Source organism: Euprymna scolopes, chromosome 26, assembly GCF_053919585.1.
Source record: "Euprymna scolopes isolate OS-2025 chromosome 26, ASM5391958v1, whole genome shotgun sequence".
Classification (NCBI taxonomy): Eukaryota; Metazoa; Mollusca; class Cephalopoda; order Sepiida; family Sepiolidae; genus Euprymna; species Euprymna scolopes.
This window is the reverse complement of record NC_136507.1, coordinates 18943111-18958110: the sequence shown is the minus strand read 5'-3', so window position 1 is coordinate 18958110 and position 15000 is coordinate 18943111. Positions and strand designations below refer to the sequence as shown.

Here is a 15000-nt window from a genome sequence, read left to right as displayed (position 1 = left end):
CATTCAGGCTTGAGAGATAATGGATACACCTTGCAAGGTTTGCTGCATATGTAATTGTGAAGCAAGAGTTGCACAATATCAACCACACCTCTTCAGAGTCGGCACAGTTTAATTCCAAAGGCGAAGATGACTGGAAACAATACCGAGATAAACAAAGAGCACATTCAGCACCTGATATTCCTACATGGTCACCCATATTAGTACTGACCAGGCTCAACATTGCTTAACTTTGGTGATCTAATGAGAATTGGCATCTCAACATGATTATGCTATATATATATATATATATATATATATATATATATATATATATATATATGTTTGATTTTAATTATAGTTTTCTGCGTCAGAATCTATCTATCTATGGTTGGCAAGTTTTTGATCTTGAATTAGTGTTTGTTTTTTTTTAGCTCCTTACATCAAGTGGTCAAGTGGCTTCATGTCTTGTCTGGAGTGATTTCTATGAAGATAATAAAATAAAATAATTAGTCTGTAACAATGAAACTTAAAATTGCATTTTTCTAGTTCTGTAATTATTAACTTTGCAGAAGTATTTTCTATGTTTTAATTTCAGATAACATTTGTTTGGTCACTTTGATATCGCAAACAGGCACGGTGTGAAGCCACTTGATGTAAGAACAAAAGATAGTTATCGCAAAGAGAGAAGATGCTTATTGGTTTTAGTCTTGAAAAGATCAAAGCTATTAGTAGGAGAAAAACATTCAGCCGAAAGAGAGTTTCACAAACTTGCAGTTCTTGGAAAGAAGCTAGTGGAGTAGGAAGCTGTATTACAATAATATATCAAAACAGCTAATTGATGAAGACCACTAGACCAACGAGTCAAACGAGCTAGAACAAAGGAAGCAGGGAATAGATCAGACAATTCTGAAGAACACATTTCATAATATTTATAAAAAAAAACAAAAAACTAGTAACATTACATCTGTGAGAGAGGAAGATTACAGAGGAGAAGAACACACGGCGGAGGACAATGAAATTAGAGATACGTTTCCACAATTTATCAAAAATCAAAATATGACAAAGATTCACCAGCCCAAATATGACAACACTACTACATACATGGTCTGATATGAGACAAGAAGGAGAGAGTAGAAACCCTAGTTCAAGGTTTTCATAATGACAGAAGATAGATAAAAAACTAATGTCATATAAATGGCAGAAGATAGATAAAAACTAATGTCATATAAATGACAGGAAAAGAAATTGAAATCTTAGGAAGATCTCCATCATTCCAGTAATCATAGGAGCTGCCAGACTCATGAAAAAGAATTTCAAAACTACCTAGTAGATATACTCAGTGAACCAAGTGCAAGAGAGACCCCGAACAATTGAGTTTTTAGAAGGACGGTTAGAATCCTGAAAATATCTTTCGGTTGGCGTTTCTGAAATAGGCGAATGTTTGGCATCTGGTGCTTCTTCCTTCTTTCTTTCTGCATAGTTCCTTGAAGGATTGGCTTTTCAAGATCTGGGCAACATGGATGAGCATTTGATATAGTGTCCCACTTCAATTTTTCCTCCTTTTACAAATACGAATAAAAGTAAAAAATTTAAATAAATTATTTCCTGAGAAATGCTTTAATTTAAGTTTTTTTTTGTTTTTTGTTTATTTACACAGGAATCACCACTTATCAAGGCCCGGAGGCCACTCGAAGATAAGGGTTAATGGGTATACATTAGTCAATGTGATTATAGCATAGTAAACATAAGTAGTGGAATTTTGTAAATTGGATTACTTACGGAACGGTTCATCAAGAACTTGTTTACATTGGACTTGAAGACAATCCAATTGTATTCAGCTGGAAAGCAGGTAATCCAAAGACAGCTCCACAGGCGTGCAATTCTAAGAGAGAAGCTTTGTTCATGGAATCTGCATTTAGGTTTAGTCACAGATGAAGAGTGTGGAAAATTATTGATAGTGGTTTTGGCTAGACCAGTGTTTTTTGTAAAAGTTTGGGGGGGGGCATAGTTTGAAGCTCAGCTAAGCACTTGCCATGAAAATAACGATAAAGCAGAGACAGGCTCGCAACGTCTCTTCTGTGGGAAAGAGGTTGCAGGGAAGAGAAAAGGGCATCCTCCACTAAGCTACAAAGTCTATTTTGAACTCTGTCAAGGCAGGATAAGCTACAAAGTCTATTTTGAACTCTGTCAAGGCAGGATAAGCTGCTTCTAGCAGCTCCTGCCCAGGTGTGGCAACAGTACTCCATCGTTGGCCGTACCTGGCTTTTATATAGATAGAGAATTGCATCTACTGGAGCAATAGAAGAATTCCACCATTTTTCCAGTGACCTTGGCAATGGATTTGATATACATGTTCCATTTCAGGTCAGGAGTAAAGGTCAAGCCCAGAAGCTTGTCAATACATGAAGCCTCCCCAAGATGAGAGCCATTCATTTCAACCGATGCCAGATTGGCATCAGAGCATAGATGGTGTAGAGATAGAAGCTTGGTTTTAGATGCATTAAAAGTAACCAGCCATCTTTTTCCCCATTGTACCACATACTCAGAAGAAAATCAACTTTCAAAAAATGAACTCCACTTCTTTACATTTTTATATATTTCAGTTAAAAAAATGGACCTAACCGATAATTGCCATAGTGATCTTAGATGGAATCGAAATTAAATTTAATGGTGTCTTTAAATTCATTGAAAAATTTAACCCTTATTGAAACTTATTTGAATGTTCTAACTATTGATATATATCAATTTCTATAACACATCGTTATCATCTGTTCTGTGGTCTAGATGACCTGTGTGATGCCAAAAATGATCTGTCAGTCAGCTTCCTACAACCTTCTCGGTTTTCTGCCTTCCTTAACATGCTACTCTGTGCCAGCCCTGTCCACTCTCGGATGCCGTCTTCCATCTCTTTTTTGTCCGACCCTCCTTCGTTATCCCTTTGTCTGATTTGTCTTTCCAAAACCTGATGAACATGTAACACGACTGTGCCACTTCTATATACCTAGAATCAAAATCCAAATTCCATGAACAGAGTTTATTTCCAAGAACTTCACATCAGCAGAACACTTTGCCACAGGATTGCTTCCCTTGTCTGTAGTCTTATAGTCGTCTTCAAGTTCAATGTTAACAAATACTTGTTGAATCGCCCTCTTAAATAATCAAATCCTGCCCTTTTCGCCCATTGTTTTCCTTTCATAATATTCTGCCACTAGTCTCTCACTCCTAGACAGGATTAAAAAAGGAGTTGCCATCCTAATAGCTCCTGCACTATCAACCAAACTCCAACCCCTGTCCCATCATCAAAATGTTGCCTGTTTTAAAAGTATTTTAATCGAATGTGCTCTGACAAATTTCAAGCACTTGTACTCCTCGGCGTAAATATCCCCGACTAATCCGACAAGTAGCAAAATTCCACCCCTACACTGTTGAGATCTCTCGATACTGGAAAGCCTTTTACTCTTTTTTTTTTTTTACACGGTGGTCACCTCTTATCAAGGCCCAGAAGCCACTCAGGGATAAGGGTTATTACAAGTACAGTACGTTAGTGTGGAGATTTGATGAAGTGTTTACTTAAGGGGGCGGTTCATTAGGAACTTGTTAACGTTGGACTTGAAGACATCCAAGTTGTAGTCAGGTGGGAAGCAGGCAGATGGAACAGAGTTCCACAGGCATGCAGTTCTAAGAAAGAAGCTTTGTTCATGGAATCCATGTTTTGATTTAGGCACAGATAAAGAGTGGGGGAAATTTTTCACAGTGGATTCAGCTAGACGAGTGTTTTTCGTGAAAGATTGGCGAGGGGGGACCAGAGATTGGAGTTCAGACGAGCACCTGCCATGGAAATAACGATAAAACAAGGATAGGCTCGCAATGTCTATTCTGAGGGAGAAAGGTTGCAGGGTAGAGAAAAGGGCATCCCCCACTAAGCCACGAAGTCTATTTTGTACTCTGTCAAGGCAGGATAGGCTGTTTTTAGCAGCTTCTGCCCAGATATGGCAGCAGTATTCCATCCTTGGACTTACTCAGATAGTTTCTTTCCTCAAACTGCTAGGCTTTGAAATTCCCTCCCTGCTCCCCTTTTCCCTGACTGTACCGACATGCAGAAGTTCAAGTGTCATGTGAACAGACGTTTTGTTGCTCAATTCTCTACATAGTGCCTATGTAGATTTGATCCCAAACTCCTTACATCCAACAGGTACTACACTTTGTTTGAGGTGAAATAACAGAAAAAAAGAACAAAATAATCCCTGTGCCTGTTTTACAAGTACTTTAATGGTAAGTGCTCGAACAAACTCAAAGCACTAATACCCCGACAAGCAGCAAAATCCCACCCCTATACTGTAGAGATCTCTAGATACCGAAAAACCTTTTACTCAAATAGTTTCTTTTCTTGAACTGCAAGATTTTGGAATTCTCTCCTGGGTCCCTGAGTCCCTGACTGTACTGCTCAACTCCTTACATAGTATCCCTGCAAATTTTGTCCCAAATAGTAGCCTGTTATGTCAAAGTGGTATTGTATTTTGTTTGGAATTAAAGAACAATTAAAAAAAAAATAAGAAAAAGAATTGTTCTACATCCAATTGACAATCTCATTAATACTTATCCTTAAGTTCTACTAAATGCCAATTCATTAGTATATTTATATATAAATAAAAACGGATGACCTTCTCCATCTCTCCTCAATTGTCTGTGAATTGCTTTAGAGTCTAACCGTAAAAGGTCTATTAGCATAAATATATATATATATATATATATATATATATATATATATATATAACGTAGAGTTGATGACTTTTGAAATATAAATAAAATGTATGTGTGTCTGTCCGTGTGTAAATATTTAACCGATAAACTCTTAAACTATTGGTCACATACCACTGAAATTAACAGGAAATAGTTATCATTAGGGCTATGACAACAGCATATTCTTTTCATAGTTCTGACTCTCGAATATATATCTGACACAGTTAGACAGTTAAGCAACCGAGAACCACATCACTCTATATAAAAGCATCTAAGATATCAACGGATACACACTCGAGAGTCAAAACAATGGAAAGAATATGCTGTTGTCCTATCCTTAGTAATCATACACCAGCGATGGTTTATAACGAGTAAAATCTTTTAAATGGATGAAAAACGCGTACAGACATATATTAACAAGTTTAAATGCAAAATGTTCATTTCAACTTGCCAACATATTTCTATTTCCTTCTGCGCATGCCCAAATTCAATTAATTTCTTCAAATCGTTTAATATTAAATCTTTCTTACCTATCTCTCGACAGCTACATCAGTAGGAAATGTGACTGGAACGCTAAATGTTTTGGTTTTGATTGTAGCTCATGGCACCCAGGTCATTTTTTTTCTTTTGAAATGAGTACTATATATTAGGTACAATATAATATTCAATAGAGAATTGGCTCTGTAAGAATAAACACGAAATCTGCATGAATTAAAATATATTTCAGTGTATTTTACAACCTGGCAAGGCCGAGCACCCCCCCCCCGACCCTGCTAGTATATATATGTATATATAAAAAAAAAAGGGTTGATCTTGTCATAAGACAAAATTTGGACATAAAAAATACAAGCCATTTTCAATTAACCTCCTGCATTAACCTCCTGATTATTTTTTTTTTTACTAATAAATTAGTTGGATGAAGAAGAATATTATGAGAGGATTGAAAGTATATACATTGTTTTTCATTTATTTTTTCAACCTTTTTGACAGAAATGCGGAAAATTCTCATTTCAGATATATGGTTGGAAACCGGATCTTTATAAAAAGGATGAACTGCCCAAAGACCTTCCTGCAAACCGATTCTTTGCGAACAAAATCTCGATGAATTGTTTTGGAGCGGTAAGTTGAATTCTTTTAACCATGGTTTCTTTCAAGACAAATTTTTCTTCCTCTTCGCTTTCTTTTTCTCTTCCTTCTTTTCTCCGCTTTTCTTTCTTCTTTTTCTCCTTTATCTGCCTTTTCTTCTTCTCCTTTTTCGTTTTTTCTTCCTATTCTCTTTTTGGTCCCCCCCCCCCCGACAAAAAGGAGGGTGGACCTGTAAATTCACCCTTGTCCGTTCATCGGTTCGTTTGTCTGCACTTTTCTCAATAACTACACCTTGGAATTTTTTGAAACTTTGCACAAACATTAAACATGATATGAGTAAAAAAAAAAGTAACAGAACGGATTTTCTAGGAAAACTCTGGTTGCCCCCCCCCCCAGGGATGCCTTTCGGGTTAAAATGGCTAAAATTGACACTTTTGTACTTATAAAAAAAAAAATTTTAAATGATGCCTTGGATTTTATAAAACTTTCTGAAAAGTTGTAACTAACTGATTCCTATATAATTTTGTTTGTCTAAACTTCGCGATAACTCTTGGGTGTGCCCCAGGGGCTCTTTTAGGGCTAATAAAAACACTCCATTTTTGGGACTACTTTACCATATTTGTCCAAAATTTTCTGCGTATATCTATTTAACAATTTTGCATGGTACTGAACTCAACTTTAAATATGTTAAGGCCTTGGGGACTTTTGGGGCTAAATGGGTGGGGGGGGGATGATGGACAGTCATTTCTTTTTTTGCATGATGCAGAAGTCAAATTTACATATGTTAAGGCCTAAAACTGCACCGTTTGTCCATTTTCACCAGGATTTGACGTCCCTTGGAGACTTTTGGGACTAAATGGGGAAGGGGGGGGCAAATGCTGAACTTAATCATTTTTTTTATGCCTCGTTTACTGTGCACTCATGGGGGACCATGCACAGTGGGCTTAATTGGGGTGAGGTCAAGCAGACATTTACCTATGTATACCTATAATGTAAGCGGTTAGGTTTTTTTTTTTTTTAGCTCTTTAAGTTCATTTTTGACATCAAATAGGGTGGTATAACATGGTAGGATGTTGGAAAGCCGATATTCAACATAAAAATCCTTCTTTTAAGGGTTCAAGTACCAAAACATCATAAATTTGCTGGCAGACAAAATTTAGACAGTTTACGGACAAACTTTAAATGCCTGTATCTTTAAAACTATTCAAGCTAAGGAGACAAATGAGACCTCTACTTGATACTGCATGAAACAAGCTTTTCAAATAATCAGTTAGAATGAGAAAATACACTACTAGAAGGTTACACAATGGAAAAACTAATTCAATGTATTAGATAACTCAACATGCATCATCATCATCATCATCATCATCATCATCATCAGTCAAAAAGCACAACAAAGACTCATTCCCTGTTGCAACCATGAATTGCAGTTGTAAGCTGCTCACAACTTCTAATGACTCATTTCAGGTATATGGTTGGAAACCGGATCTCTTGTCTTCATAACAATGGGATCACTCTTGTTCCAGAGTCCGTTAATACAATCTGATAGTTTGTCTTTCGAGACTTGTTTACCCAATACTGACATAGGAACTTATTTGCCTCAATGCCAGATTCTGTATAGTTGAGCAGACCAATGTTGCCATTCTCTGCGATTAACTCAGCACTGTGCCCTAAAGCAACACGAGCACTTGGAGTGATATCAATCCATGGAATTGAACCAACATGGGGGTAATGTAGCGCAACAAAATTCTTTGAACTCGTCAATTTTCACTTTCCTATCTGAGTTAATGATGATTAAATGACAGCCATGTGTCATTAGCTCAAACGGTAGCAACTAAGGCTTTACGCTAAAGGTTTTGGTTTCAATTCTAGCAAATAGCACCCAAGTCATAGATATATATATATATATCAATCTTGGCTCTTAATTCACTTCTATCAATTCCTTGGGTGAGCAGTTTTCGGTTGGATCTTGTTGAGGTTGTGGAATGCAGGCAACTAAAGTGATGCAAACAATTGGGCAGACGTAAGTTACATCCATCCGGCTTACATTGCCCAGCCAGCGCAGACGTCTGTTCATAAAGATGGTATAAATGCTGGGCATCCGCGCCTTGGCTAGGACATTGATGTTGGTGACACGGTCCTGCCAGGTCAGGCCAAGTAGTCAGAGGTTGAACCAATAGTCGTTGGCACAGTGTCTCGTAATCCTCATTATCAGTATTTATTATACAAACACACAAATTTTCATGCTGAATATAAATTAATATTTATTTTAAGTGAAAAAAAACAAAACAGAAAACTTATTTTATTGGACAGAATGCCTCCCTCCCGGCTTCTGTTGAAAACATTCGACCACCTTAGAACAGGAATGGGGCAATTAAAAGTTGCTATGACTAAACGGGGCTATAAAACGAACTCAAACATCTGTAAATGCGGAGAGGAGAATGATATGATGCAACAGTGCCTTGTTTGCCAAACAGTAGAGCTTGCAAGATTTTGCAGAATATAACAATAACGCAAAACAAGGTGTAAAAAAAGTGTCAACCTGTTGTATTACCACCTGTTTCAAAGATATGCAAAGAAGAAATGTGACATCTATTAAGTTAGAGTAATCTATGCAAGCAAAAAAGACCAATTTTTGATTAAATATGAAAATTTAATAAGAAATAAATTTTAGCTTATCTATATATATCAAAGCGAAAATGTGTGCATGTATGTTCGCTTTTTGTGTATGTTCAAGAAAGGCTTTTTTCACAACTTCTTAAAACTTTTTATATCACATATAAATCATAATATCTACGAGTTAACAACAGAGGTCGCCTGTCTATTTAATTTGCTCGACTTTGAAAAGATAAATATTCAACATTTTTCGCTCACCGCATGTGGATTAGGCTTTTTCATGTAATAAAAGTGGCACTAATTCTGGCGGTATTTTTCTGGTCGCGATCGCCGGAAATGTCCGAAAGAAATCAGATTTGATCAATGTGGAAATATTTTCCTTATATCAGACAATTGCTATTCAATTTGGACAATCCCCTTTTTGTGGGGAGCTGCCCCCCCCCCAACATCTTGGGAAAATAAAAATTAAGAAAGCATTCCCGCAGTAAATGAAATACTACCCCGCGGTCAAAGTTGACCTCATTAAGTCATTAAAACATGCACCTGCCAATTCTAAATAGTTAAACAAATTCAAACGCGTTTCTGTTAGTATTTCACGGTGGCCAAATGGTTAACGTCGCACGTTTTTTTTCACACTTTAATTTCCATCTTTGCCTCAAGGGTTCGGGTTCGATCCTCATACTTATCTACCAAAACTTTTTCTTTTATTTTAACACCCCCCCCCCCCCCCGGAGTTTTGATTTACCCAAAACCACACACCTCCAAACACCTGGGCAACGCCGGGTAACTCCCGCTAGTCTTTTATAAAGGAAGTAATTTTTGGTCTCTCCTCTTGTGAATGAATTTCTCCCTCCAACAAAAAGTGAAGGATCTATTATTATTATTATTAATAGGTTAGAGTGTTGGGTGTCAATAACACGGTTAACGTAGTACTAGCTTGAACCAACTTGCTTGTGTTCAAATTAAGTGCAGAGATGTCGAAAGGTTAAGACTGACAGACTTTAAACTCGTTGACGATGCATTGCACCTATAAGCTAGCAGGGGTCATCAGGCAGGTCAGTGCATGTTGAGTGCAAGCTGTGTTAACGAGATGCTACTATCCCACACAAACCTCAATATATAAGTATGGAAATTATATAAGAAATAAATTTTGGCTCATCTTTTATAAGGAAGTAATTTTTGATCTCTCCTCTTGTGAATACATTTCTCTCTCCCAATAAAAAGAACTGCAGAAACTAGAGTAACTTAGAGTAACCTATGCAAGCAAGAGAGACTAATAGTTGGTGTATCAGATCAGATGTGGCAACAATACTCCATGGGTTGACAAATAGTGGTTTTGTAGAGATATCAGACACTGACAGGGGTGAGAAACGTACTGGCTCAGTAGAAGCAGCCCACCTTCTTTGTGACATCTTCTATTTATATATTCCAATTCATAGTAACGTTTAATATTTTTTACATTTTTTTTTAATATATATTAAAGATTTATTTAATAAAATAAAATATATCGAAAATGCAGACAAATCACCCTTTCAGTTGCCTGCGGTTGTTGAAAAGAAGTTACTGAAACAGGAAGCTGTATTATAACAAGCAATTAGAATAGTGAATTGTTGAAGACCACTAGACCAACAAGTAAAACGAACTGGGACAAAGGAAGCAGAGTATAGATCAGACAAGTCAAGCTACAAATAGAAAAAAGAAAAGATAAATATTTTTACAACTGCTGCATTACCACTATGACCACCTTTATAACTAGGCGTCACTACTCATTGAGGCAACTACTTATAAGTTGATTTTTTTTAAGAGAAAAAAATCAATCTACTTCACCGCTTACTATGGAATCTATTAGGTTAGAGTAACTTGTCCAAGACGGAGTGGTTGCTGTATCAGCTCAGATGTGGCAACAATACTCCATGAGTTGGCAAATAGTGGCTTTGTAGAGATATAGGATGCCAAAAGGTGAGAAAAGTTTTCTAGCCAGGTAGAGGGAGCCCACCTTTTTTTGCAGCAAACTTGGCAGTATCTATTTATATATTCCGATTTATAACAACGCTTACTAATAATTCTTCTCGAGTGACTGCCATAATGCGGTTTACTGATTCTTTGATTTTATTTTTGTCTTTTTAGAAAGCACATGACCAGAAAAACCTTGGTACCGTCATTTACATTCCGAATGAAGGGATCGACATTAAATATTTCCCCTACTACGGCCAGAAACAATATCGTCCCCCTTTCGTGTGGGCCAAGTTTTTGAACGCCACTCGGGGGACGATCGTGAACGTGAAGTGCAAATTCTTCGCCAAGAACATCCAGATTCGACACAGAGTTGATATCAGATATGCGGCATTTGAGCTGTCCATCGAATAAGCTGAGAATCACTTTCATAACACGCAAAAAAACAAAAAAAAAACAAACACAGTCGTCATCCAACATCACAAAAAAAGAAAGGACAGTGGTGTAGAATAGTTAACAGAGAAAAGGGGTGAAAAATCAAAGGAAATACAAATAGTCAACAAATTGGGTTCTTATTCTTAAATCGATTTATTTAATAAAATAAAAAAAATATCGAAAATGCAGACAAATCTTTATAATGTACGTATCCGTTACAGAATGATAATGTCATATTCCAAAAATCCCTTTTTTTTTTCTTTTTTTTTTTCTTTTTTTTTTTTTTTTGACTAAAAAAATCTCATTTTATAACGAGCGCGACGGGAGACGCCATGTTGTTTTAGAATATGTTCAAATTTAAGGGTGCCAATTCAATTCGGCTATCGAGATTTTGTTAGTTTCTTTTTTAAAGAAATAAGAGATCAAATCACCCTTTCAGTTGCCACCAAAAATTATTAATCAGTAAAAATAGTTTTAAAAAATACTCCATCAATTTACGCGGTTTTTTAGAATATGACATCTTCGTTCCGTGGTGAGTACGTACATCATAAAAAAATTCTGCGATTTAGTCTTTTTAAAATACGTCTAATTCTGAATAAGAACCAAAAATTGTTATCAAGCGAAAGAAAGGTTAGTTTTTTCTAATCTAACTGCGTATTTTTTGTTTGTTTGTTTTAAATGTTTGTATTTACATTTAATTTTTCGTTTGTGGGAAATGAAAAAGTATGTAACCTTTTTTTTTTATTATTATTCAATTAATCAGAAAAATTAATTTTATTGCGTTTGGAAGAGTTATTTATTGTATGTCTGCCTTTTTTTTTTTTTTTTTTTTTTTTTTTTCCACCTAAAAACGAAAACCCATCATTCAAACATTGGTAATATCCGGAGAGCCGGCGGCAGCAATTACAAAATCGAAGTTTTAACAACATTGTATTTGCAATATATATACATATATATTTTTTTCAAACACTTTAAAACAAAAAATATGCAAGTAAGTTAAAAAAATTTCTTTTTTCCTTTTCGTTTGGAAACAATTATTCGTTGACTATTTGTTTTTGGTAAACGTTAAAAGTCGCGGCTAAAGCAGAATGCAAAACAAATTTTATATAATATTAAAAATCGTTTTATGTCGTTGTTTGTTAATATGTTATTGAGGAATTATTTCGATTTAGAATCCATTTAGTACTACGCATGCAAACTTGAGAAAAACATGCTTGAAATGTGTCAACATCATCCGGATAAGTGAAATCACACGACATCAGGTCAGATGTGTGTGGTCACAATCTTGTTTTGATTTCGCTTATTCAAATACTGTTGACACTTTTCAAGCGTGATTTTTCTCAAGTGTACATGCATAATATTAAGTAAATTTTAAATCGAAATTTCTCATTCAATAATATATAACAGAAAAGCAACAATGTAAAACCATTTTTTTAATGCCTGTACAGAATTTTTCTCACATTCTCCTCTGGCCGCGACCTTTAACATTTACCTTGTTTTTGTCACTACTTTTTTCTGTTGGTTAGTCTGCATGATTGACAAAAAGAAATGAACGCATGTGGTATATCAGACTTTTTCAACTCTTATCACACGAGTCCGCTTGAATCAATAACACATTACACTTTTTATGTATAAAAAAATGGTATTATTCTAGATTAACAATCTTAGCTCATCGTTCTCCCCTCACTCTAAAAAAAATTAGATTCTACATTTTCAGGCGATTACGTGTGAGCACCCTGAAAAACTTGGCAGAAAAAATTTTACAATTTAATTGATTTAAAATTTAGAGTGGGAAATCAGTTTCATATATAAATTTAATATAAAATGATCCCCATTTCCAGGTCATTAAGGCATTTTAGGATAGTTAACCAATTTTTTTTTTTTTTTTGCTATGGGAGATAAATTCTGTGCATTTTTCTTTTGATGTTCAAGATTTTAGGCAATTATGCATGGTTTTACAACAGTTGATCTGCGGGTTGGTGGTAAAAAAAAAACAAAAAAAACTAGTTAACAGCTAGAATGGCCAGGAAATGGTGGGAGGATCATTTCACAAAACTGATCCCCCACTCTAAAATCTATTTTTTCTTGCTACTAAGTTTTTCATGGTATTCACACATAATTGCCTAAACAAAACAAAAGTAGAAACAATTTTTTTTTTTTACTTGGGGTTAGAGAGTTAGCTGAAAGTGTTAATCTACAAATTTATTAAAAAAAAAAAAAAAAAATTTCAAAGAAAACAAAAGAAAGAAAAGCTCCATTTTAAAAATTCACTGGAAATAAAAAAAAAACTTTAATTTTTAAATGATTGCTGTAAATGATGTTTTTTTTTTAAATGTCACCGTTTCGTTCGCTCGCTGACATTTCTAGCCCAACATTACCTCCTCCCATTTTCATTGTCACATCCTAACAGTGGTGCACGCCGAGACTGCACTATCTAGTACTTGTAAGAAATGTGTATCCAAAAAATTTTAGAACTTATCCAGTCAGTCCCGAGTATCAACGGAGAATCCCGAGTCAGTTCTGGAAATGACCAAAAGAGTTTACAAAAGAGTGCAGGTTGTGTAAGTAGGGTTAACAGAGTGCAAGTTCCTGGCTCCATCGAAGCAGGTCAGCTTACAACAAATCACTGGGATTTGAGGAGTGCCTTACAAATTGTATTTGAGGTTGTCCGACATGTTTGTAGTGATTTTGAAAGATATCAACCATTGGTTTGACAAGAGTTATATATCAAGTTACCAAGAGAGTGATTACATTGCTGAAGAAGCAGGACAAACATGACGAGAAAGAACTGGACGATTAAAGGCCCATAACTCTGCTAAGCATAGCGTTATACATTTGGGTCAAGATCTTATCAAACAGGTTGATCGACGAGATGATATTGGAGAATCAATCAAAGTTGAACAGAACTATGCTGTGAAAGGGAGATCGATCCAGAACAACCTGATTTATACAAGGTGCCTCCAATAAGTTTCCAGACTTTTTTCATACGGGCACTTTTATTAATGGTCATCTTCAAGTCCAACATAAACAAGTTCTTGATGAGCCACCCCTTTAAGTAATCCGATTTACCAAATTTCCACTACTAACGATTACTACGATATTTTCCCATTGACTACTGTACACTCATTAACCCTTATCCTCGAGTGGCCTTCGAGCCTTGATAAGTGGTGACTCCTTTCTAAGAAAAAAATAAAAAAACACGCATGAAACTATTCCCTTTTGAAGTAATCTCCTCTGGCTGCAATGTAACACCAAGTCACAAACGTTCGGAGACTTATTCAGGGAACTACTTTCTGCTGATGATGCTGATTTTGTGTCCCATTCAGAGCGCAACATGCAAAAAATATAATGAATTGTTTTTCAGCCGCATCTGATGCCTTTGGCTTAACTAACAGCATCAAGACGACGAAAGTGATGTTCACCTCTGCATCTGGTGCGCCATACATTGAACCAAATATCTGTCAGGAAAAGAAGGCTAAATGTTGTAGACACTTAGGTAACACAGTCGCTAGAGATGGCTCCCTGGATGTGGAGATACATCTCTGTGGTGTGATGATGGGATCTCTGTCAAAACCAAGAGTTTTTATGCGGACTGTGTGTTTTTTGTTTTATTTTACTCATCAGAGTGCTGGATAACACAGCATCGGCACTTAAAGCAACTTGAGAGATTCCATCAGAAATGCCACAAGCAAATTCTGAATGTAAAATGGCAGTCACTGACACGGATATTCTCAAGAAAGCTGAGTGCTTGAGTATTGAAGAGATGGTAATGAGGAACCGATTGTGCTGGGCAGGTCATGTTGTTCGGATGGAGGATGCGAGGCTGCTTAAACAGTTGTTTTATGGTGAGCTTAAGACTGGGAAGTGTCCTCAACATGGTCCAAAGACGCACTTCAAGGAATGCATAAAAGACGATCTTAAAGCTTTCAAGATTCCTGTTCAGAACTGGGAAACCCTAGCGAAATACCGGCTCGAATGGAAAAGGCTAGTTAGAGGTGGATCTGAAGTTTTCAAAAAGGAAAAACATCGATCATGCTCAAGAAAAATCTTGGGGAAAAAAGATGTTAGTTTTACCTAATGCGTTTAACAGCTAAAAATGCGAGGCTTGTGATCGGATGCTCCTCTCGAAAGCTGGCTAAATTAATCACAAAAATCACATGCTGTAGGCAGAGGGAGCAGAAAAGTGGGGTC

At 36.1% G+C, this 15000-nt stretch overlaps 1 protein-coding gene across 3 annotated transcripts in view; it reads left to right on the top strand.

Annotated features, from left to right (window-relative positions):
* LOC145247945 (putative sodium/potassium-transporting ATPase subunit beta-3) overlaps positions 1-15000 on the top strand; it is a 238430-nt gene that overhangs the window by 94315 nt on the left and 129115 nt on the right. For 2 of the 3 annotated variants that reach the window (XM_080109589.1, XM_080109588.1), the window contains 2 exons: positions 5734-5838; positions 10549-10835. In XM_080109589.1, coding sequence (XP_079965715.1) covers positions 5734-5838; positions 10549-10788 — 345 coding nt within the window. In that variant the 3' untranslated portion in view covers positions 10789-10835. Of the gene's footprint in view, positions 1-5733; positions 5839-10548; positions 10836-15000 lie in introns of those variants that run through there. The other variant, XM_080109590.1, reaches the window with a different exon arrangement.